This window comes from Falco cherrug, chromosome 11, assembly GCF_023634085.1.
Source record: "Falco cherrug isolate bFalChe1 chromosome 11, bFalChe1.pri, whole genome shotgun sequence".
Classification (NCBI taxonomy): domain Eukaryota; kingdom Metazoa; phylum Chordata; class Aves; order Falconiformes; family Falconidae; genus Falco; species Falco cherrug.
The window spans coordinates 13854494-13879299 of NC_073707.1; the positions used below are offsets into that span (position 1 = coordinate 13854494).

General features: G+C 41.6%; 1 protein-coding gene across 4 annotated transcripts in view; it reads left to right on the forward strand.

Moving 5' to 3' along the window:
* Window positions 1-15637, forward strand: part of ACSL3 (acyl-CoA synthetase long chain family member 3) — a 53740-nt gene extending 38103 nt beyond the window's left edge. For 3 of the 4 annotated variants that reach the window (XM_055723514.1, XM_055723515.1, XM_027808817.2), the window contains exons 10-15: window positions 393-565; window positions 1656-1730; window positions 2724-2915; window positions 4174-4288; window positions 9001-9158; window positions 11398-15637. In XM_055723514.1, coding sequence (XP_055579489.1) covers window positions 393-565; window positions 1656-1730; window positions 2724-2915; window positions 4174-4288; window positions 9001-9158; window positions 11398-11561 — 877 coding nt within the window. In that variant the 3' untranslated portion in view covers window positions 11562-15637. Of the gene's footprint in view, window positions 1-392; window positions 566-1655; window positions 1731-2723; window positions 2916-4173; window positions 4289-8608; window positions 8803-9000; window positions 9159-11397 lie in introns of those variants that run through there. The other variant, XM_055723516.1, reaches the window with a different exon arrangement.
* The last annotated feature ends 9169 nt before the right edge of the window (window positions 15638-24806 follow it).

A 24806-nucleotide genomic window follows, 5' to 3' on the forward strand; every position in this document is an offset into this window, starting at 1 on the left:
TCACAGAAGTGAATCATAAAATATCTCAGGTTGGGAGGAACCCATAAGGATCATCTAGTCCAACTCCCAACTGTAGTGACACTAAAGGATAATATAATTTCAAGATTTATACAGCTTGTTTAAGTTATTTTCGAGGAGAAAATCACAGAATTCTGCTGTCTTATAAATCTGCATTCTCAAAACATTTAACTCATCTTCAAATCAGAAAATGTGGAAACAAGCTTAGAAATCTGTGCCTGTGTTTTCAAAAACTTAAATGTGTTCCTTCAAAGTTTACCTTGAATGCCTTAAAAGTTTATTTGAAGATGGTGGAAACTTTCAGTTCAGATATAAAATTAGGTACTCTTTTTGTTTTTAAGCAACAAATACATACTCTTATCTTTGCATTTTAGCCTTATTTTCCGGAAAGTACGAATGCTGCTAGGTGGAAAAATTCGCATCCTGCTTTGTGGAGGAGCTCCACTCTCCGCAGCAACTCAGCGGTTTATGAACATTTGTTTCTGTTGCCCTGTAGGACAGGGGTATGGACTGACTGAATCAGCTGGAGCTGGAACAATCACGGAAGGTTGGTGTCGGTGCCTCCCACTGAGCGCCGTGATCCGTGATGAGTGCTCAGCGTGTATCATTTTTGACAGTCTGTTTCTTCGGTGCATGCCACCAAACATAACTGGGGAATCCTGGGAATTACTTGTAATCATAAATGTGTAAAACAGTAGGAGTACTAATTCTGACACATTGTGCTGAAGCTGCTGAACTACCAGTCATGTGAATGTTCTCGTTTGTGGTAGAGAAACCTGTAGTAGTGTGAATGGGATCTTGGCATTATTGCACTTAGCAGGTGAACTGAAAAAAACGATTTCTAATTTTGGTGAGTGTGTCAAGATGTTAGGAAAATAAAAAATGGAATGCAAAAGCCTGCACCGGATTTTAATTTCATGTCACAGAACTTAGTGGTTTCAGTTGCCTTTTAGTCCTAAAACTTCACTCCTATTCAGTGGTGGCAGAAACTGTCAGACCTGCTGTTTTTTCCTACCTAAGGATCGCATAAGAAGTGTCTAAGGCTCACTGCTAGATTATGCCGGATTGTAGAACCTGTGTTAGGTTCCTTGGTGATCCACACACTGCTATGATGTGGGTTTTATGCATGAGGTCTGTGGGAGTGGCTTCTTCGGTAGCTTGGAAAAAAAAAAAAGTGGAATTGCAATACAAATGATGTAGTCTCCAGTTATACTCTTCTGGGAAGGTGTTCAGATGCAGAAGTATTTGGGATTGGGACTTTAGGAACATGCATCAAAACACAGACTCCTTGAATTGTTATGAAATATTGCTGCTTATTTCAGAGTCCTGCAAACACTAAAGTTCTTGTGCTGCTTCTGAAATATGATCCGCATGGACAGCTTGCTATCAAAGCTGTATTGATATGACTGGAGGTATCTGTAAATACAGCCATCTGTTCTCCTTGCAGGATAAGGATTTTATCTGCATTACCTTTATAGATCCATTGCTTTTTCTTGGAAGTTCTGTTCCATGCATTAAATCTCAGAAATAAACAGCAGTTACTTTTCACTAAATAAGATGCATGACAACAAAGGTTTTTTTTCTAATCTGTTTTGGTAAAAAACTTTTCAGAAAAGTGCTCTTTTTTAAAATTCTAGTTTGGGACTACACTACAGGGAGAGTGGGAGCACCTTTGGTCTGTTGTGAAATCAAGTTACTGAACTGGGAAGAAGGTGAGAATTTCTGTATGTGATTAAATTACAGTGTGTTTGTAGGAACTTTAGCTGTTTTTATGTTGGACTTTACTCAGTAGTAGTAATTAGACAATTTCTTGGCTTTTGAAATTTTAAATGCTACTTTTACCTATAAAAGTTTGAACTTGGGGGAGAAAACAGGTAAAATAAATTCCTTGGTAGCTTTTAAACTTACAAATACCTAGACAGAAGCTATCAAGGAAAGTAGCATTTTGACTGGGCTGTGTTATGACACTTTCTGGCTACATCATTTCTTTTATTCCAGTCACTCTAAATATATGTGTATATTGTCTAAATATATACAGCGTTGTACCTGTTTCTCATTTAGATCAATATTCTTGCAGGAGAGTGTGCGGGTTGTGTATGTCGTGTCTTGAGAGGTGCTGGATTCAGGAGACTTAAGTGCGTGCGTGATACCTGCTGCTGCCATTAAGAAATTAATATAGTCTTCATAATGTTATTAAATAATTAAAAAATAGGCATATGGAATGGAAGCTTAATGGATGCTATACAAAATATGTTTAATGGGGTTTGAAATGTATTTAGGTGATTTCCTTTCACTGTAGGCTTTTACGTATTGTAGAATAGAAATAATACTTAAGTGTGTTTTAGGCTAATGTGAAACCTTAGGGATTTTTTTCTTTCTTAAAATATGAGGTGAAATTTATCTTTTTCTATTTGAGCCTGTATGAAACTGATAGCGCATGTTAGTCCAGGCAGAAAGACTGTGTAGAGATGGCATTTGCCCTCTGCATGTGTCTGAATTTCACTGTTTGTAAACACGTGTTAAATAACTTTTATATGCTGAAAAGAATTGGAACCACCTCTTCTTTTACCGAACTACTTAGGCAAGTGGTAACTTTGGCTAAGGACTGACTTAAGTGTTTAGGCCTATCTTTAAATATTAAAAATGATAGCAATTCTTACTTTGGAATGTATTATAATTCTTGTATGTTAATAAAAAACTTTTAGGTGGATATTACAACACTGACAAACCATATCCTAGAGGTGAGATACTTATTGGAGGGCAAAATGTGACTGTGGGCTACTACAAAAATGAAGTACGAACCAAGAAAGATTTCACTGTTGATGAGAATGGACAGAGGTGGCTGCATACTGGAGACATTGGAGAATTTCATCAAGATGGATGTCTAAAAATTATTGGTGAGTTAATAAATTCAGGTGAACACCTATATACATTTTTCAGGGCTGCTAAATACTGTAATGAACAAAAAAATCCCCCAAACACATTCTCCATGTCTTGACAAGAGGTCTAAAGCCCTAACATGTATCCCAGGGAAATTCTGGTATGTTAACATAAACTTGCTTGTGTTATTAAAAGCTAATTTTTAAAAGAATTGCTTCCTTTTAAAACAGTCTTAACATTGACTCCACGCTGTTAGTGTGACTGGGTAGTAATTAAAGAGTTAAATATAGGCTAATTGAGCTAGGTAAGCTGCCTTAAGTTTTATAATTTTGTAAATAATGCAGTTTGATTCAGTGAAAGGGCTCTTTTGGTCATAAGTGCTCAGGGATTAAATAAGACTTTTTAAAAATCTTTCCAGTCTTTATAATAATATCTCCTTTTCATAAAGGAGCTAGGGGGAAAATATACTAAGGTAAAGGTGTTACACATAAGCCTGTGATAGGCTCATCATTCTTTGACACCTGTAGGCACAAAAATAGGTGCCCTATAAACTACCAGATGTGTCTCTTGAAGTCAGTGGGTGATTCAGGCAGCTCCTGAAAACTAGGCTTTCTTGGTTTATTGTATGAGAAAAATCATAGGTCCCATTGCAGCAGCCTTGCAATGGTCAAAAGGCCATACAGCTGCAAAACTATTGCCGGCTTGCACAAAGCAGTGTGAAAGTATATAGCAAAGGAGAGTATATAGCTGCCCTGACAACCAGGTGAGTAAACCTTGTGGTCACCTTCGCCCTCTCTGGGCTACGCACAATAAGCCTCAGTAATTTGGGCTTAATTTTCAGTTCCTATGGTTTTTGTTTCAAATAACAGGTGAATGGTTGCTCTTGAAATACGGATTTAGCCTGGGAATAAATAACAAAATGTCACTAAATGGTGCATCCTGTGCCTTAAACTCCTAGACCAGACAGCACAAAATGTGTGCTTCTAGCCAAACTGGCTTCTGTATATTTCTAGTTGTCTTCCATTCACATGACGGTGCCGTCACGTAGGAAATGCTGTTTTGAAGGCAGAAAATGCGTGGAATTGAAATCTGTCTCATATTTACATGAGGGACAGATTGATAAAATGAATAGTCTGGAAACCTGATTTTAAATATTTCCAGACATGAGTCAGTTTACCTTTTAGCATTTATACGTATATTTCAGAAAAGTATAAAATCCATGTCTAAAGTTTTGTGTTCTGTAATCTAACATTTAATTCCTTTTTTCCTCAATAGATCGTAAAAAAGATCTTGTAAAACTCCAGGCAGGAGAATATGTTTCTCTTGGCAAAGTAGAAGCAGCTCTAAAGAACCTTCCACTGGTAGATAATATTTGTGCGTATGCAAGCAGGTAAGAGGCAGCTGATACTTTGCTATTGCTGTATTCTTTGTCTGTCCTGCTGAAGCTGTAAGCAAGATTTTTTGCCACTCAATGTGTGGAATTTTTTAAAACCAGTTGAAAAAGGATTGTGCTTATAATACAATGGAATAACTTCATCAAAACTAAAACATCTGAAGCTTTTTATTTTTCTTCTCCTGTGTTTTTGTCACTTGTAAGAAAATGCCAAGAATGAGTCTTTCATTCCCTTTTCCCCAACCTGAAAAGCAGCTAGGCAATGACTGCATTCATAGTGGACACCACTTAAGCACTTTAGCGAATATTACCTACAGAAGCCCTAGGACACCTTGTTCCTTGCTGTGTTTAGCTGTGATCTGTTCTTCAGAGGAAGTACTGTTGTCTTTCAGAGGAAGGCAGGGGGGGAAAAAACCGCCAACAGCCCAGAAGCTGGCTTGTGCATTAAAAATACTTTTATTTAACCCCTGCACTACACCAGCAGAAGCCTTGAAGCTTGAGAGAAAACGCTTTGCAAATACTATGCAAATGCACAATTAATAAATGATGATCAAATGTCCTTTCTACTTGCTTTCTACGTGTACTAATCAATTAGGCATATAAGGGCTCAAACACATCTTAAGTTTATATTTTTGGAATTTCTTACCTGTGCATAATATAGACGTACACATATAAATATTCTTAAGATGATCTTTGTTTCCTGTTGTCATTTTGATGTTTGGAAAGTAATTTTGGAGCTTCTGAATGATCAGAAATACTCTTATTGCCAGTATGGCCAGAAAAAGCCCCATTTGATAAGTGTGATTGAAAGAGGCCAGGACAAGCGTACCAGAGAATTGCTCAGTGGTAATAAATAGAGAATTAACTTTTGGTTTGTTCACCTGGTTCTCTGTGGTATTTTCTTTGTGTTAAACTAATGGTAGTCACCCTGTAGCTTCAGTTTTGACAGTTTAGGATCAATAGACTAATGCTCACGTGGCATGCCACTGCTGAGAAAACTTCCATTATATGAAGTTTTATTTGTGGTTTTGACTCGCTGCGTGAGTCTTGTGTTTGCTTGTTTGACTGCCTGAGATTATGTGCCTGTTCTGAGCACCTTTTGCACTCTGTGGATAAGAAGGTTCCTACAGATGGCAACTTCTGCTTTCTAGGATTGAAGTACACTGTTGGAATTGTACTATCAAATGTTGTGTTAATTTCGCTGGGTCAACATAACATTGGAGGCTAAAATGCACTTGTCAGACAGGCACATGACTCTGATAGTCTGTGTCTTGCCTATTACTTAAAAATAGGAAAACCAATGAGCAATTTTTAAAGGTAATTTACAAACAGAGTCTAGGTATCTTCCACATGGGTTTTTCTGCTGCTGCTGTATTTCTTCTTAATACTTTCACGTGTGTAATTTGGTGTAAGTAGCCATGCAATACAGATTCTCTGAATGATTGTCCATATACACACTACACTGGGGTTATACACTCACCTCAGCAGTGTGAGCTCAGAGACTTTTGTTAGCAGTGCCTATGCCCTCTCTTATCCATCCTGCCTCTCCTTGTACTTTGCCTGGGTGATCTTTGTATGCAAGAGGAGTCCTTCATTTGTAGCTCTTCTGTCTTCCACATGCAAAAGGATAAGGAGGGCAGACTTCTACAAATGGGTTAAATCTGTGATTTGACCTTAGATCTTGGGGCGCAAAGCTCCTCTGAACGTGTTAGTAGGGAATCAAAAGTGATTACACGGTGGCACTGCTTCAAAAGCTGTATTAATAGACCACTTCAGATAAAATATTAATAGACCACTTCAGATAAAATACTTGGTGAGATAAGGAATAAAATGTTTGCTGAAAGAAATCACGATTAGAGCTCCTTCAGAGGTGAGTCCTACTGCTTTTTAAGCACTTCACCCATCCAAGACTCATTCAGTGGGTCTCAAGCATCACGCCAGGAAAATGAGTAGCTCAGTTGCCTGAGGAATGAGCAAACTTGGCAAAAAACCCCAAGGGAGTTCTCAGCAGGATGCTCCAGGAGAGCTGATAAGGACCAGACTTCACAGGATAGAAACGATGCTGTTGACTTGTAGTATAGGTCTCTTACCACAGGTCTGAGGGCTGTACTGGTAGGATCTCCAGCACAGCAAGGGAATGAGGATACCTAGTGTAGGAGAGATGTTTCAGCAAAATCTGTTAGCGTGGAGGAGATGACTAAGGAGGTCCTGGGGGCTGAATTCTGAAAATGTCTTTCTTTGTGCTGTTATGACCTCCAAGGCCGAAGAATCTAGCAAATTCAAAAGATCTGCAAAAAGACCAGTAGTGGAGAGGGAGGTAGCAGCGCCAGAGGGAAGATGTAGTCTTCAGGATATTTCGCAAGACAAACAGTGCTTTGGCATTTGAACTGCAACAAGGGAAGATTTCACTTAGTGGTACTGTGAAAAGCTGTGAGGAGGAGTTGTGAGCTCCAAGGTGCTCTTCCTAGGAAAAAGCGTAGTTGGATGAACCTGTTTGTCCAGAGGAAGTATGCTTCTACTCAGAAGGCTGAATTTTAGATGAACTGAAAGTTTGAGGCTTGGCCGGCCAACTGCGAACTCCTGTACGCTGTTTCTCCCTGGAGACACTGGTGGTATTGCTGGACATGACCTTAAGCGTGTCAAAAAACTACAGGAACCAGGGATGAAAGTGCCAGAGTCCTTTGTGTTCTGGATGCCTTCTCGTACATAATGCATACACATTACAGAGCAAACTCTAGACAAGGTTACAGTGATTCAGTACAGAGTATCTCATGAGTATGTGTGTGTGTTGCGGGGGGAAATCGGAGAGGCAAAGACAGAAGGCGAGATGCAAGCAGTAAGCGGTACTGAGGCTAATCTGATGTCTTCCTGTAAGTACTTTCTTAGAAAAATGAGAACAGTTTTGAGTCAGTCAACAGGCAGAGCTTGTTGAGAGATGATGCCAGAAAATCCTGTATTTGTAATGGACTTCAATGTAGTCTTCGCAGCTGTTGTCAGATGCCAGTTATAGTGCATACCAGTAACAAAGGAGAAAATTGCAATGTACAGTAATCAAAAGGGCATTTGGAGTTAGTATTTGTAAATTATCTTGGAGACCTTAAAGGACAAGCTAAAGTAATTTCCATACCAGGGTTAAAATTCTGTTTTGCATCAGTGGTCTGTCTTGCGAGAACCTTTATTAAATAATAATAAATTTAATTAATAAAAAGTTGAAAAGATTTCATAAATCTCTAGATGATTAAGGTGGGACAGGAGCAAAGGTACAGTGGATCACAGGATTAGAATTCAGAGCAAGCTTGATTAGGTGGAGATCTGCTTCAAAACAGCAGTCAGTTTAAAGAGAGGAAATGTAAATTATACGTAAATAAACTGTAAAAATACAAGACTAGGACCACCAGCTGGTAGCAGTTCTGTAGGAGCTGATGTGAGTCAACAAGTATCAGAAGAAGGTAAATAACATGGCATAATCAGGTGCCTGCAAGTTGTACAATGATCTTTTGCTCTACCAAGCATTAAAGGGTCTGAGTTCCACACGCAACGCTTGGGAAAAGGTGTCCCTCTTGACAAGAGTCCAGGAGAAAAATGAGAGCGTCTAGGCAGCGATCTGTGATGTATGACTTGGGAGGAAAGGACATGGCTTAAATTCCTAAAGAAACTTGAAATCTGGAAGACTAGAAATGTGAGAAGGGGGAAAAAATAGTAGCAGCCTGTGAACGAATAGAGAGCTTCTGAGGAAAGGAGGGGAACATCTGACCATTAAGCTGTATGAAAATACAACTGATATAAACCGCAGAGAGTGAGTGAGTCAGGAATAGCCATCATGAACAGTTTACTGATGCTAAGAATAATGAAGCGTTGACTTTAGCATTTGCCTTATGTTTAAGAACGGGTTAGACAAATACTTGTTAGGTGTAGCTGACCTTGCTTGGTGGCAAGTGAATGAATTAAATGATCTGAGATCGCCTTCAGCTCTCGGATTCTGTGATCTGCTTTGTTAGAATCTCTTTGCTCTGTGAGGTTCTGTTCACATTTTCCATAAACTTTGCACCATCTGAAAAATCTTGAATACCTGTTTCAGGGTGAACGGTGCTTCAGTGTTTTCCAAGACTTTGATATCACAGCTCTGTATGTTCTAGGCATATCAGGAGCAGGCAGAGATTGCCAGCAGTAGAGTGAGTGTATGGCCAATCACTTGAAAGAGAAAGAGAAGTCACTTCCCTTACAGAAGCAGGCGTTCTTTGAGATGTGTTGCACATATGCTCATTCCACAACCTGCTCTCCAACCCCTCTTCACTGCAGTCCTCTACTCCTCTACAGTAACTGGATTCTGCAGTTGAGAGGAAACTGGGGTAGGGAAGCCGCACACCAGTCTTCATACCGGGATGCAAAACATGAGCAGAGGCAGGGCGCATTGACATCGTATGGGTACTGCTTCCCCAAAGCTTTGAGCATGAGACACAGTGGAATATGCATATGGACAGCACACCTTGAAGCAGTCCAGTTGCTGTAAGGTAAGTAGCTTCTCTTTCTACTTATTTTTAAGCAGGCAAAGGTAACGTGTGTGCTGTTTCAGAAAGATTATCAGGTGAACAAAAGCCAACTGTTAAGAGCAATATCTCTGTGTAAAGTACAAACCCCCCAACTCGAAATGTTATTTTTGAAGACTTGTTAACTTTACAATTTATACTAAAGTACACTATACTTCTCAGTTTCCATTCTTATGTCATTGGATTTGTTGTGCCAAATCAAAAGGAGCTCGCAGAACTAGCTCGAAAGAAAGGATTTAAAGGAACCTGGGAAGAGATCTGCAACAGTCCTGAGATGGAAAAAGAGGTACTGAAGGTGCTAGCTGAGGCTGCCATGGCAGGTGAGTAGCTGGGTAAAGAGTATGAACCTTGTGGACCATATTACAGATAAGCATAGACTCTAAAAATACTTCCCTTGAGCAATGTATATTTCATAGAACATATATGAAGTGAATTTTTCATACAGAAAACCAACAACAAAACATGAGATATGTCAGTCCTCCTGGTTTAGGTAACCATTTTTTTACCGTGGTCATTAGCTGAGGAAAGAATATAAAAACAGGTCAAACTTAACAAGTTCAGTTCCGTATATGTAGAGATGTGTGTGTCTGGTGCTCTTTAAGATGTCCTGTAGCGCCTTTTTGGCCTTAGCTGCTGGCCCAAAAGGGGGCGAGTCATCTGTAGATCCATGATACGTGTGTTGGGCATCATACAGTCTCACCTGCTACACACCTGTGCATAGCTGAAATGATGACAGGTGACAGGGCTCTCCTAGCTTCCAGTGACTTGCATCTGAGGGATTTCCTAAGCCAAAAGCAGTGTCTTTGTAGTTAATAATTTTCCATAGACTTTTCTTCCATTAACTCTTCTAGTCACATTTTAAAGTCTCTGTATCAGTACCCGTACTGTCTTGTGGCGGAGTTGCACAGCTCAGCCAAGTTTGTGTGAAGAACTCTCTGAAGAACCTGCCATCTGCTAGTTCAGCCTGATTCTGCTGAGCTCTTGTATGAGAAGTGGACAGTCACAATAGCAGTTGTCATTTTTTTTCCCATGTCTGTTATACTTGCCCTCAGCTGTATTTTTTTCCATGCTGATTGGTTGTAGTCTGTTTAGGTATTCTGGTGCAGAATGAAACAGTAGCACAGTGATGCTTTGTTTACTCTTTCATAAGAATTTCTGCCTTGTTTTGGCTTTTGACTATTATGAAGCACTGAGCTTTTTTTCAGTCATTTATGACCACAGAATGTTTTTTTAAATGGTCACTGTGGATGTTAACTCTGTTTTTCATATGCATTCTCTTCTAAGTTTTTCTGCAATGAATTGCAATCACTTGGTATCGTAATGTTCTTCTGCACCTGTTTGCAGTTTGTCCTCATCTCTCCTACAGATAACTTTGTGCTTCCAACAGTCTTTGTCTTGTTAACCTTCACTTCTCCACATTGCTTGTGATTATATGAAACTCTTATGATGTATACTTGCATACTTCTGTTACAGGAGCATGCTGTTACAATGAGTACAGTCTCAATACTGCAGCAGACTTTTTTTTTTTTTCCTTGCCCCACATCTCCATTTTTTTTTTTTTTTTTTTCATCTGCATGGAACATACAGGCAAAGTCATTCTAAGAAGTGCTGTGGTGGAGAGTGCTTGCTTTCCTTTTGGTTTTTTTTGTGCAGCACTATTTTAAAGAGAATTAAATATGTTGTTAAAATGGATAAAACTAATACTTGATTTGATCCTGAGGCACTTCTACACATTTTGTTGTTATCATATATTTGCTTTTGTTTTTCACTTTAGTATCATAGCCTTTACTTTCAAAGTAATATTATGATTTTTAGTACTAAATTGCAAAAAAACCCCCACAACCCAAACCCAGTGATTTAATATCAAGGGGAGTAAAAGGCATAGGAAGCTCTAAAAATTGCCCAGGGTAATTATACATTTGTGGATTTGAAAATTTTTATCTAACCTGAAAGTAGATATTTGTGTTAATATTGCCCATCTATTGATTAGCTTTTAGGGTTTTTTTTCTTCTTGCATCTGAAACCATAGGAGAAGCTCCTGCAAGTGGTACAGCATTTTGTGCTCAAGGTGTCACATGCAGAGCACCGTGCTGTTTCAGTAAGGAGAACAGCCACTGTATGAGCTTGCTTTCCTTGAACAGTTTAGGGCTATCAGGAAAAAACACAACACACCCCCACCCTCGTTTTTTCAGGCTTACAGAATATGAATTTTAAGATTCTATCTCAGAAGATGAGTATCATAACAGGGCTACAACAGTGTGTATTTTGGGGATGTCACTTCCATGCACTGAGGCTTTCCTGAAGTTGGGTACCTAACTTTAACTGTTCCTAAAAAGCTGGGAGTGATTTCAGGATTTCTGTGTAGACTGGAGCACGGTTACTGGTGGATGCTGTCCCTCTGCTCGTGACCACACAGGTTTTCAAAGCTAACCGTGGGGGTTTTGGGGTGCATTTCTTGGTTCACACTTTTCTGTGTGAGAATACAGTTTGTACTTGTATGCTTAATTGTAGAAAACCGGTTATGTTTAAGTTTTGTATTAAAAATGTTTATTTTTACAGCTAATCTGGAGAAGTTTGAAATACCAGTAAAAATTCGTTTGAGCCCTGATCCTTGGACCCCTGAGACTGGTCTTGTGACAGATGCGTTCAAACTAAAACGCAAAGAGCTTACGGCATACTATCAAATGGACATTGATCGAATGTATGGAAAAAACGTAAAATAATTCTTTTTTTCTGCACCACTTTGCTACAATGAGCTTGGATCAAATAGGAAATACTTGAATTGCCTGTCTCGACACTTGAGATCAACACAGAAAACCACCATTCCTCATTTGCAGCTTAAACTGTTATTTCTGATAACATCACCATGATGACTGGCAAGTTTAGTAAAATGTTATGGCAGCAAACTTGTGTCTGTCTCCTTTTTTCCAGTTTTCTTTGCTACCTTGTCAGTCTGTGGATTTTCCCGGGTCTTTTTGGGAAGCCATGATTCTGAAGCCTCAAGTTTTTAAACATTTATAAATCCTGTATAATGTTTTATTTGTATCTTTAAAATTTGGATGTATATAGAGAGAACTTGGCTATATAAGAAATGGTTATACTGGGGCCTTTTTTTACCTAATTATTTAAAGTTAAGAAGGTATTGATGTTGTGACATTATGTACATTGAAAATGCTTGTAACGAGATCGTTGTTGAACGGAGCACCAGGTTATTTGCTGCTGTGCTATTTTTCCTGTGTAAATCTGAGGGAAAAAAAATGTTTTGACATTCCAGGTCGTGTAACACACCTTCAATATGTGCCTAATGGTTACTTTTGTTTTTATCTGAAAGTGAAAATATGGTCGTGGCACAGCTCTGCATAAAGGCAGGTACATTTGCAGGTGTTAGTTAAAGCTTGTTTAATACATAAGATGCTATTGACACAGCAAAAGCTAAATGTAAGAAGAATCTTTCAAATACAGAAACTCCTTTTTTAAATAGCTCATGACAGTTTTATCCAGTAGAATTGTATAGAGCTAGTAAGAGCTCTCAGCATTAATTTCACTTAAAACTTCGTACATTTAACAGTGTCCTTTTAGCAGAGGGACTGTAACAACTTCAGTGTTTTCTCATTAGGTTTGGACATTACACTGGGTTTCCTCTTTCATTGCTTGTGAAAGTCTGGTGAGACCCCTCTTCTGCCCTAGCTACAACCCAAATCTTACTTGGGGGGATTTTTAAAGACATAATGACAGTTATGTTCTCAGCTCACTTGGTGCCTAGCTGCCCTTTGTGCCGTTAAAAATCTCCCTTTAATTCTGTGGGTTTTTTTGTTTAGCATTTTTTGGTTTAAAAAACAGATATTTGAAGTATTTGTCAGCCAGAGTTAATGTTGCTTGGTTTGTTACACCCAGTTCTTACTTTTTGGGAAGGAGTCTCAATTTCTGTTCTACTATAGATATATGAATATTGTTTGAAGAGCTATGGGGGATCTTTTCTTCAGTGAGAGTGTTTTGATCTTTCAGATGTGAAATCTATTTTCAAAATATTTCTGGAAAGACTGTTTTAACCACTTACATGAGAATGTGAAAATGCATACATCAGTCAACTTTGTGATGGAGCAAATATTTTAATAGCTTTAGTTTAGAGATTATTCCCTCATGTGTATCACAGTACTACAAAAATTGAGGTCTGATGCTTGCTGTAGTACCCTACTGTGGTAGCGTCTAGCAATTCTGAATGGCAGAAGCGTTTGGGGCAGAGAGTTCCTGCTGTTAGCGTTTGTGACGTGGGAGTTTTGGGAGATGATACACAAATTCTCAAATAATATTTTGGAGGGTTTTTTAAACTAAGTTAACACTTCCCTGTTTGTGAAAAGCAGTTTCATAGGAGTTGAAACTTATCAAGTAGGTTCCCTGTACTTTAGCTTTGATGAAATGGTGAGAAGGTTTGTGCTGTATTTTGTGACGTTACCATCTCTCGCACTATTGGTAGATTTCCCCCACTGCTGCCTATGAAAAACTGTTACCTTTTTGGAGAATTTGGTGTAACTAGTCAAATGGAAATATAAGCAACAAAAAGAAATCAAACCACTTTTATGAGATTAATGCCTATAGATATCTAGATCATAAATTAAAACCTTCTGGCCAGTAGAGATAAGACTAATGTTGGAAAATGAAGAATCTGAATGTGGAAATTGCCAAGTCTGTAGGAAAATGTCAGATCATATATTAGACATTACTAATACTTAATCTGTGCTCCATCAACATGTTCTTAAATAGCTGGCAGTCAGCACAGGATGTACTTTGTTCAAGTATTTGTGTGATTTTCAGTGAAAACTAACTAGTTGCTGAAGTACTATGTATATCACTTGGTGCATTGTGCAGCAGATTTAAGAAAATCTGCTTTTGGTTAATTCAGGAGAAATCTGAAGTTATTATTCTGCTAAGGGTCTAAACCCACTTCTGGATAAGTTGCACAAATTTAAACTTCTGAAATGGTTTGGAAACAGTAGTTCTGATTTTTCCTCTAATCCAGTCACAGGATTGCGTTACAGTCTAACTGTACGTTTCATTTTGCAGTTCGGTTTTTATATTTAAAATGGAAGTTGATAAATATGTAGTTCCTCCTACTTCAGCAGTCATATTCATTGTGGACATTTATTTCTTCTTCCAAATGTGAAAATACAGCAGTTCATTAATTTTAATCTCAGCATTGGAGATAGACATTTACAATACTTGTATGGGCTTAAAATATTTGTGATGAGTATGTGTTTTCTTTTGATTTATAACAAAAGACAGACTTTTAATACTGCTAGGTTGAGTGCTTCCGCATCCCGTTGAGGCCGCTTGTCCCATGGGTGCCCGTGCTTCTCGTTAATTGCCCAGGGCTGTTATGGGATGGTAAGTCACAGCTGCTGCTCAGATGTAGGGCTTCCTTGCTCCGGCAGTCGTACTCCTGTGGGCTGCTATGCCTGTCAGATACTTTTGGCTGCCACCGTCTTCTCACCTTGTGTTCTTGCATTGCTGAGCAGAAAAACAGCATCAGGGAGGTTTGAAACCCTGTGTAGATGTGCTACATGCCAGCCAGGAATGTACCTAGTCTCGCTCCTTTTTTATTTTCTTTTTTTTTGTGTGTGTCTTCCCATGCCCAGTGTAACAAGAACAACAGAAGTACCTGCTGGAATGTATTGCGTGTGTCCCAGAGGCTGTGGGCAGCTGTAGGGTAAATTAGGAAGAGTGCATGGTTGGAAGTAATGGTCTCTGTCACGTGGGGGATTTTGTAATGTAAAAAGCCGGAACTTTTAAATAGTCTTTCTGAGTTCAAACTAAGAACAAGGGGCATATATCTCATCTGAGGGGCCCCCAAAAAGAGGGGATTTTTAACAAAGCTTTTGTAAATATAAATTTCCCAGGACTGAATCATCAGAAATTGTAACTATGTATTCCGTTGTGAAAATTTACATATTTCATTATATAAACAGCGACTGACCGAGAAATTCCAAGGATGCTGTGAATCTCCTTTAAATTTCCACAGTTATTTAAAAATATTTCAGGACTTCAGGCTAAGTTCAATCTAGATGATGTAAGTGTTCTTTGCAGAGAGCAGTGTTTCTGGAGTAGGTGGGGACATTTAAAAATCACATGTCAGAAAAGACCTTGCAGGTTTACTGCTGCTGCTACTGCAGTTCGCACACAAGCAGGACCATGCCTCAAGGGGAAGCTGTATCTTAGCAGTAAAATATTTCTCCCTGAAACAAAAGCAAAAAACAACGTACAGCTGAAACTAAGAACATAATGCATACACCTATGGCCTACTGGTTTTATAGATAGGATGCGGACAAGGGTATGGAATTGAAACCATACATCAAAAACGTCCTATAAAACTTGTAACTTTATACAGAAATTACTACGGGACGCAAGAGTCCTTTGTAATAACCTTTATCCAGCTAAAAATCACAAGCTTTTATTCTGTACTGAAACTACATTAAGGTGATGCAACGCAGCGTTTTTAATTTTTATTAATGTGATGTATTAACTACTTTGGACTGGGTATAAAACAGTGAACATCTATTTCTTTACTGGTAAGAGAAACAATCTTCAACTTGCATACACCGTGGACCAGGCTGAAACGTTAATTGAATGACCAGTTGTATATTATTGTAATTGGTTATTTAATGTAAACTCATTTTCGATGTGATCTTGGTTGTTGCTATGAACTGCCTGAACATTGTATATCCTAATTGAGTTTTATTGTATGAATTATTTATTTGTAATTGGATATCATATTTCAAAAATAAAATTAATTTCACAAATTGGGCCCCATGCGTCCAGTTTTTTTAAGCAGCGTTTTATTTTTATCTGAGTTCTAGATCAGTTGCCATTGTAAATTAGTGCACGTAAATCCCACTGTTCAAGGAGGGTAGAGGGTTAGGGTAGTTCAAATTGCTGCATTGCCAGGGAAACCTGTTTGGTGCTAGGCATATCCTTTTGTTTTGCTCCCTGCCTCACCTCGCTGGTAACCTTTTGCAGAAGGTTCCATTCTCCTGCTGCTGGTGTTTGGCATCTTGTCAGTGCCCTGTGTCAGTAGCCATGTGTTTGTGCTTTGCAGGTGGTGAACATTCTGGGGGGCTACTCGGCCGTTTGTGCGGTAAAAATGTCACTGGTGTCTTTTTCTGTAGGTAATATTGTTGGTAGTGAGTTTGTGTATCTGGACTGGGTAGTAATCGCCCTTCTGTGCAAGGCTCACTGATGCAGGAGTAGAAATGTTACGGAACACAGTGGGAATTCAGCCAGCTCGTGTTTTTTGAAACTATTCTTCCAGTCTTGTCAAATAGTCAAAATAAATGTAACGGTTCCAAGATGAATGCAGGAGCGTTGGTTGTCAGGTCAGCCTGGTTTTCCACTACAGGAAGGTTACCATCCTGCTTTATCTTTTATTTGCATATGATTTGTCATTTACCCGTTAAGAGCACCAGCTATGATAATGCCATATGTAAAGCTATAAGCTTCTGCCATGTTTTTTTACTGTCCAGGTGCACTAGGACTTACATTTGGTGTTTAATTTTTTTTTTTTAAGTTTATGGGCTTGAAGGGTCAGATCCCAAAGACAAGTTAGATGCTGGCAACTTAAAAGATCTTGGGTGCTTCAAGGTTTTGACTACAAGCTTGCAACCCCCTTGCTGGTAACCAGCCATCCTGGAGGCATCTCAACAGATCTATTGAGATCCTCTTTTTGTGTTTTTGAGGGTCTTTATTGCCAGGTCCCCAGATGCCTGGGGTCAGTAGTGCTGGCTAAATGTCAAGCCTTCCCCGCTGTATAGCTGATCTTGATTTTTAACCCTTTCATCAGCCATGAGAAAGCTCCAGCTTCCTCCTGATTTTCAGCTACGTTCAAAGTAGTTTTTTGTTTCTTCCCTTCAAAAATACTGGGTGTTTCTAAGACTGAAAACTTTCTATTTCAAATTCATTTAGGATAATATGACACGCTTTAATTGATTTTTTTTGTTTGTCTGTTCGTGGAGTTTTTTCCCCTTAGGCATCCACGGCTTCTAAAATGCCTTTAGGTGTCTCCTTAGTAAAATAAAGAGAAGTAAACAAGTTCCGAGCTATTGTAGTAGGTAATTTATTATAGCAACTAATTTCAGAAAGGATAAACATGTAACCATTTTAGGAGCCTTAGTTTTCAGAAAATGTTATGTTAAGAAAGCCATCAGAGAGGCATAGGATCCAGAATAATAGATACAATAAAATTACAAATAAAAACATTGAAGTGATGAGTTGCTATCGTTGTCTACACCAGAAAAATCTAGGGGACAGCAGGGAAAGGGAATATGCAAGTAGCTGGAAAAGTGAGTGGTTTGTAAAAAATTATAAAATTTTAATACTTAAGAATAATATTTTTAAAAATTTAATATTTTTGTGTATACACAATTTCTGCCTTGGCAGTAAGAGGTAAACCAAGAACGATGCCTGTGCTACGCTGGCACGGCTGGACTTGGTCTTGGGTGCCATCGCAGGGCAACGGTTCAGAAACAGCCTCGCTCTTCCCGGGGTGGGGGGCTGTAGCTGGGGGTCCCGGGCAGCTGCGGCAGGTGAGGCAACGCTGCCTGCCCTCCCGTGTCAACAGTTCTGCAGGCGAGAGCAGATGGTGAATGGCGTGGAAAATTACCACTGTCTTTCCCTGGAAATCGTACGTATAGAATGGATGTCTGCACTTGGCAAGCTAGGGGAACAGATGATGGATATGCCTTTTCTTTGTGCTGGGGAGCCAGCGGTGGAAAGGCTGCTTTTTCAGGATGAAAGGGTTGAGTAGTTTTCCATCTGCCTTTTGAGGTGCCAGCGAGAATTGGGAAATTACTAAAAGTTCCCAGGAGGGACAGCTTTTGCATATCCCAAGCCAAACTTCAGGGCCAGAGCTGACGGTGGTGGGCACGTGCCCATGCCTGTCCGGGTGGGATCCAGCTGCTGTGGCTGGAGGGACAGCAGGTGCGGGTAGATCACATTTCAGAGAGTTAGTTATAAATGCTTTCTCTGTTGAAGCTACTAAGTTAACTTTCAGCAAGTAGCGTCTGTAAGATTGGAATCCCAAATCTCATCATAGAATGCTTTAAACCAAGTATTTCAGCGCTTCATTCCTGCTTTACATGGAAACCACTGCTTGGCTTTTAACTGCCTACCTAATGTAAAGACCTTCCCGCAGGGTTGGGCGTTGGACCGCCTGTATGTGCATGTATGTGGTCCCAGAAGGGCATCCCCAGGCTGCTGTGTGTCGCCCAGTACGAGCTGACTGGTAGGAAAGCAAACACTGTTTTGTTGCTGGGCGGGTGGGTTAAGTTTTGCTGTGAACACGCGTACCTGAAGGAGTGGTGCATTCCTCTATAACAAAATATTCTGTGCATGTGATACCAAAAAGGTGGTTTATTTCAGATTTCAGGGTTATGCAGCACTGCCAAGTGCAATAGCAGGAAAAAGCCACATGCCACACTTTAATCCCTGGCCCCTGAATATCCATGTATTGCGATATGCCCTTTCCCACTTTATGACAAGTGTGTGCTCAGTTTTATTTTTTTCATCTAAGACTGTAATACTTCCTATTAGTGGTGGGCTTGGATTTTATTTTTTAAATTATTTCCAGATAATTGAGAGACAACTTTATGAACATAAATGGTTTTAATGGAAAAATTCATATGGGTTTCATCGATACGCAATCACAGTAACAGTGTTTGGCAACAGGCCTGGTGGGTAGTGTCCTTAATCCTTCTGAAATGGCAAGATCTCGACAGATCCTTATGTTTCTGTAGGGTTTCTGCTACTTCTGGCTCCTAGAGAGGGTGGTGGAGAAAGTAACATAATTTTGAAATATGAAAATATTAATAGCCAAAGAGAGTGTCTATTGTATCAAATTGCCATAAAACTCCCTGTATCCCAACCTGGTAAAAATTCCTGGATGCTTAGCTGCTTAGTGCAGACTTTGATTCAGAGATTTCTCTGTGCGGATCAGGTGCACTTCAGTTTTTTCTAAGACTTGCATCATGGATCTTGCTGCAAACTCGCAGATTTTGTTACCTTTCCTAGTACCATATGTATCTATAGTTGTTTTTAAAGGTTAAATGCGTTAAGGATGACTTGGAAAGTAGAGGTTTCCATTCTTCAGGGTAGCTGGAAGGGTCTGGATGCTTAACAAGCTGTAAGGAAACCAGTTGCTAAAACTCGGTAAGAATTTCATGTCTCATCAGTTCTCTTCTCTGGATCTCACCCATGTTTACTGGGTATTTTTGCCAGGCTTCTCGGAAATGAAACTGTTTTGCTTAATTTTGTTGCAATTCAGGACTTAGTCTGTTCCAGCTAAAGCAGCATAACAAAATTGCCAGGCAGACTGAGAATGCCAATGAGCAATCTGGCCCATTCAGCATCACATCCTCTTTCCTCCTCCTTGCCAAAGTTGCACAAGAGCCACATAACAAGGTGGGGGAAGGGAGGAGGTAGGCTTTCAAGAATAACTTTATCAAAAAGAGCTGATAAATTTGTGGCGTAGTGTGACTCTGCTGGGATATCTGCAGGCACGCGTGCACTCATGCTCATTGACACGCACAGGCAGATGTTATGTAGGTGGCCTGCAACAGGGTAGGATCGAGGGCCAGAAGATTTTTGGATTGTCCCTTCCTGGTGTAGACCAGGATGGGCCTTCTGGAGGATGGTGCTTTCTGCTTGCTTTACATCTCACCGAGGATGGTATAAGCAAAATGTGCTAATACTAATTTCAGAGATTTTTTTATTATTATGATTTTTATTTGAGGTCTTCATAAGCTTAACAAATCTTTCCTTGAAAATATTTCCCATGTAGTTATTTCTCCACGTGGCTAGTAATGGATTATCGGATGTTTTCCAGAAATGGCAGGTGAGGGGTCTTGTCACAGGCAGGGTGTTGCTGATGGGCAGTGCCTCCCCAGGGCTGGCTTCCTTCTGACGCTGAACCCACGGGGCTGCTGTGGGCTCCGGATAGGTGGCTTCGGTCTGCTCAGGTGGAGTTGTCCTTCCAGTCGCAATGACGGTGTTTCCACTGAGCATGCAGAAAAGTTTCCCTGCCCTAACATGCTCTCCAGTACCCCAGTCTGCTTGTTTTGTATTTGTTTCTGTCTATATTCATCAAAGTGCCATTGATAATGTGTTTTGCCGTGGTTTTCCTAATGTTTTCATAAAATGAGAGTTGGGACTTTCTCCAGGATTTTTCCCAGTGGTACAAAGGGATACTTGCTTTTAAATAATTTTTTCCATTTACTATTTTCTGCCTGTAACTTTTCATTATACCACGCACCAATCAGATCTTTGTGGTACAGTCTTTTCCATAACAGATGTTTTGACTCTGTTAATTGTTTTACAAAATTTGGATTATATTAGATGTAGACGCGATGGATTGCTTCCAAAGGAGGCATGATACTTTCTGGAAATCTTGACTGGCAAGTATTTCTAGAAATGGGGTTTTTTTGGGTGTTTCCCCCCCCGCCAAGGTCTGAAGGAGTGAGCCTGTGTCCGCTGCCTGCCTGGAGCAGCCGGTGCTGAGGGCGGTGGGCAGGTGTGAGCCCATCTGCCTTCGCTGCTCCTTGTGGAAGGGTGGGTGGAGACAAAGGAGATCCCGCTGGGAAGTGCCTGCCCGGGAAGCCAAGGCCGGCTTACCCTCTGGCTCGGGGATATGGGGACAGCCAGTGCTGCTGGGCCAGGGGGAAAGGGAAAGCCTGATTAAAAAATAATAAAAAAAAAAAATCCCTGACACCTTCCTTTTTGTCTTGCTTGACTATGGAATATTTAGACTAATGCAATGAATTGGCATGTGACGGCTTATAGTTCAATGGGTGCCGAGGCAGGCTGCTGGTGAGCAGGTGCTGCGCCCTGGCCGCTGTGCTCTGCGCTGAGGGGGCACCAGCTGCTGGAGGGGTGGGTGTGCGGGCCCTTGGGGGCCAGTGCGGGCCCTTGGGGGCCAGTGCGGGCCCTTGGCCCCTTGTGTGCCTGGCCCTGAGGTGCCCCCCGGGAGCTGGTGGCTGCCGCAGGCCTGTCCCATGTCCCTGCAAAGTGCTGTTCCCCCGCTCCGTCCTGGCAGGGTGCACGGGGAAAGCTGCCGCATCCCGGCCCGATGGAATTTCAGGAGCGTGGCAGGCTCGTGGGCAAACTGGGAAATGGCAGGCAAGAAACGTTAAATCACTAAATTGTAACAAGTGGCTGATATCGAGTGGTAAACCAGGTGCCACCACCCCCTCCCCTTCCTTCAGAGCTGCCCTGCCTTTTCCACAAGGGGAAATACACTTAAATAAACCTTTCATTATTTATAATTAGATTAGCTACACGTTATTTATTTGTTTATTTATTTAAAATAAGGGGGAGAATTTGCAGAAAACAAGAGTTATCCAATCTTAAGCAGCCTGGAAGTTACCCAGCCATATGGAGATCCTTGGAGGGAAGGCTTGGCCAAGGTGCAAGAAGAAATCTATTTTATTTACACCAACTCTCTTTTCCTTGGGGAAAAGATAAAAAAGCTGAGATAATTTGAATAACAGAGAAATCTGTCTAATCCCACCTGCTGGGCCGTGCCACGGTACACCTGGAGCACCCTGGCCCTGGGCTGCCAGGGGTTGGCCCGGCTGGTGCTGTTCTGCGGGGTGCTGAGCGTCAGGGACACCCCGAGGCCTCAGGTGCAGGGACCCATCGGGCTGGTACTGCTGGCCGGCCCGTGGAGTGCTGAGCTGTGCCCATCTGGTGCTGCCCACGGCTTCTAATTTCTGGGGAAACAACAAACCCTTAGCCCAACGGTGGTGGCCAGCGAGCCCTTAGCCACCAGGCATGCGTCTGCTTCTCTCTGTATTGCAGAGCCACTCACCACCTGACGGCACCTGTGACTTTGTGGAAAAGCCACGTGAAAACGCTGATGTCTTGGGTGCTTTTTGGAACCGGTGTCATCAACAGCAGCAGCCGCGGTGATGGGTACCGTGAGGGGGATGGTTTGGGTGAGGAATCTGCAACGTGGCTTTTTCTCCTTGCATGTGGAAAGAAGTTTCAAGGTGTTTCTTGAAAACTTTTATTATTAGCAGTTTACTTTTAATTTTTAGTTTTCAAAGTGTGACGTAACTGGAGGAGATGCAGGTAGGTAGCTTCTCAGCCCTGTGCCAGGGATGACCAGCAGGCAGGAGGAAGGGAGCAGCTTTGCGGGGTGTTTGCCAGAACTTCTGTGGCACCTGGCGCGGCTTCCCTGGGTTTGACTTCATCCCTGGTGCAGGCAGCAGCATTCTGCTCCGTGGGCTTGGCACTGTTCAGGGGTGGGGGTTGCAGGGGTCCCGGGCTGTGCCACAAGGGCTCCTCGGCAGCCCCACACGTGCCGGGACGGTGCCCGTGCAGAAGCCCTGCCTGTGCGCTCACTGGGTTTTGCCGCTGATGGCAGCTGAGGGCCAGAGGCTCCACTGGTGTCTGAGAGCCCAGGAGCCTCCCACCTGCTTCTGCCAGGAGTGAATTTTTTCCCCTTTCATAGCTTGGGGTAGGTTTTAAGGGCTAATCTAGGATAAGTGCAAACTGCACTCCAACAATTCCAAGCATTTGGATTACAGTTATTTCCATCTGTCTGTGTTTATTTACTTCTTCAAGAAAGCTCCAGTAGTACTCAGAACAGCTTTATTGTGCTAGAAATTTCTAACCCACTGTGATATGTAGATTCCTGTGCTGATTCAGTGCAGCAAAGCCTTAGAACGGCTATTCAAGACCACTGACTGACACTGTTTCACGTTTCCTTTCCCACCATGAGCTGAGGCTACAGCATACTCCCCCTCTTTGAAAGAAGTGTACGGCTTCTTTCAACTTTTGTTTAATTAACTATTATTCCCCAAAGTGTTTCATTGTTTCTCTTGTATGCTCTTATTTTTTTCATTGCGTCTGTCTGTGTCTCGAGGTTTCCTACTGTATCCCCTTCCCCTTCCTGCTCTGACCAGAGCTGGCTGCGTTGGCATCGTCACATGGAACGCCAGCGGTGGATGGACTCCTGATCCTCTCTTTTTAAGGAATTTGTCCATGTGTTTGCCTCCATCACCGCTGAAAGCGGCTGCGTGGGGTGATGCCGGCCCTCTGGCAGGGAGAGCAGAGCTGTGGCATGCTTTCCCATCTGAAGTGCCACAGCCCACGTCACCAGTGCAGCCAGCTGCTGAGTCAGGACTTGCATCAAAGCCCAGCAAGGCGAAGGGAGCTTTTCCTCCTAACATCAGGAGCCTTGGGATTAAGCTCTGTAAGGACTTGTTCCTTATAAACAGTGACTTTATGCAGTAAAGGTTGCTGCTGTGGTAACCTTTAGCAGAGGCTTCTGGCAATTATACCCAGTTTTCACTGTTAAATAGTCCCATTTTGGTTTTCATCCCAGCTCCACGTAAGAAACCCATCAGTAACTTGTTCGCCCTACATTTTTCTTGCTATGATTTTTTGATTTTATTGCCAAGACCTTTCTCATAGCTTTTGGAGGCAAATAGCTTTAAAGATTGATACATCTAAAACGCTTGTAGCATCTCCGTGTCTGGTATTTACCTATAATTTATAAATATTTTGAGATTAGGAAGCACGTGTTGACTGCAGGAAAAGACTTTCTATATTAACCAAGCAGACAGAACTCTTGTCAATTTTTTCTCATAAGTACAGTGAAACTTAATTCTCTTTGTTATCCCCTCTATTCATCTGTTGGCCTGTTTTATTCTGGAGCTGATACCTTAAGCCATCTCTGAGAGATTTGTACCTTAAGCCATCTCTGAGAGATTTTTGATGTGACCAGGCATCACTTCTGGAGGTGGCTGCAGAGGTGGGAGCTGTGGGCTGGAGTGTCCCAGCTCCTCTGCAACTGCAAAGGCTTATTTGTAGTGAGGTCCCCAACCAGTGTGTGATGCTGGAGAGATGAGCAAATAAGTATCACAGAGCCCCTTGTCATTGCAGCTCCTCTGGGAGTGAATACTCCTGTAGTGCTGGAGGGAACAAATAACTCAGCCCATGTGAGCCTGGCATAATTAACTTGAATTTTGTTTTTTTAATTAATTTTCTAGGCTAATAAACTGAGGCACTGGTAGCTTCAAAGCAAAAAATCTCTACTGATTTTTCTCTGCTGGTCCATGTGATGATCTTAAATGGGAACTGTATGAATATCTTGGGGTGCATACCCCACGCGTTCATACCCTGCAAATGCACTGTAAGAAAATACAGCTGACAGTAGGCATGAAGGATGGCAATAGATATTTATACTATTTAGATATAAATTAAGTGATAGTTAAAATGTTACTCAGGGTAATTTTTATGCTGCTTTCTTCACAGCTTTATCTTGATTTTTAGCCTTGGCTGTGTGAGCGGAGGTGTGTGTGCAGTGGGATGTGCCAGTGTCCCCCTGCCAGGGGCTGGCAGCCCCAGGGAGCTGCTCACCGTGGTGCTTGGCAAGCAGTGACTGGCTTTGCCCCGCTCCCATGCACAGCATAATGCTTAGCATCTATCGCCCACTTTGGTATGGTTCGTTTTACTTCGAAGAGCAGCATTTGTCCTGCTCTCACCTTGCAGCGCAGTCCCACGGAGCGTGGCGGGTGCGTGGCAGAGTGGGGTCCGCGCCCTGGCCCCAGCCCACGCCATGGCTGCAGCCCCGCTGCATGTCCTGCCACCCCTCCTGCCCACCTCCGCAGAGCCCTGCTGCTGGGTACAAAGGCTCCTGCTTTGGTTGTTGACCTGTTCAAAGAGCGTTTGCTTTTCTCCTGGGTAAGATCTCAGTTTCTCTGCTGGTGTTGCTTTGGGGTAGGATCTTTGCAAGTTGCCCATAGATTAATGTGTTGACGTACACCATTTAGGATCCTTAACAGCTTATACTGTGTTGCAAGGTTGAGGGGGGCTTATGCATGCATAAATGAGAATAAGGTTTTTTTGTATTCACCTTTAGCTTAAAATGCCTGTAAACTGAATACTCCGATAGCTGCGAGTTGCCCATGAGACAGAGC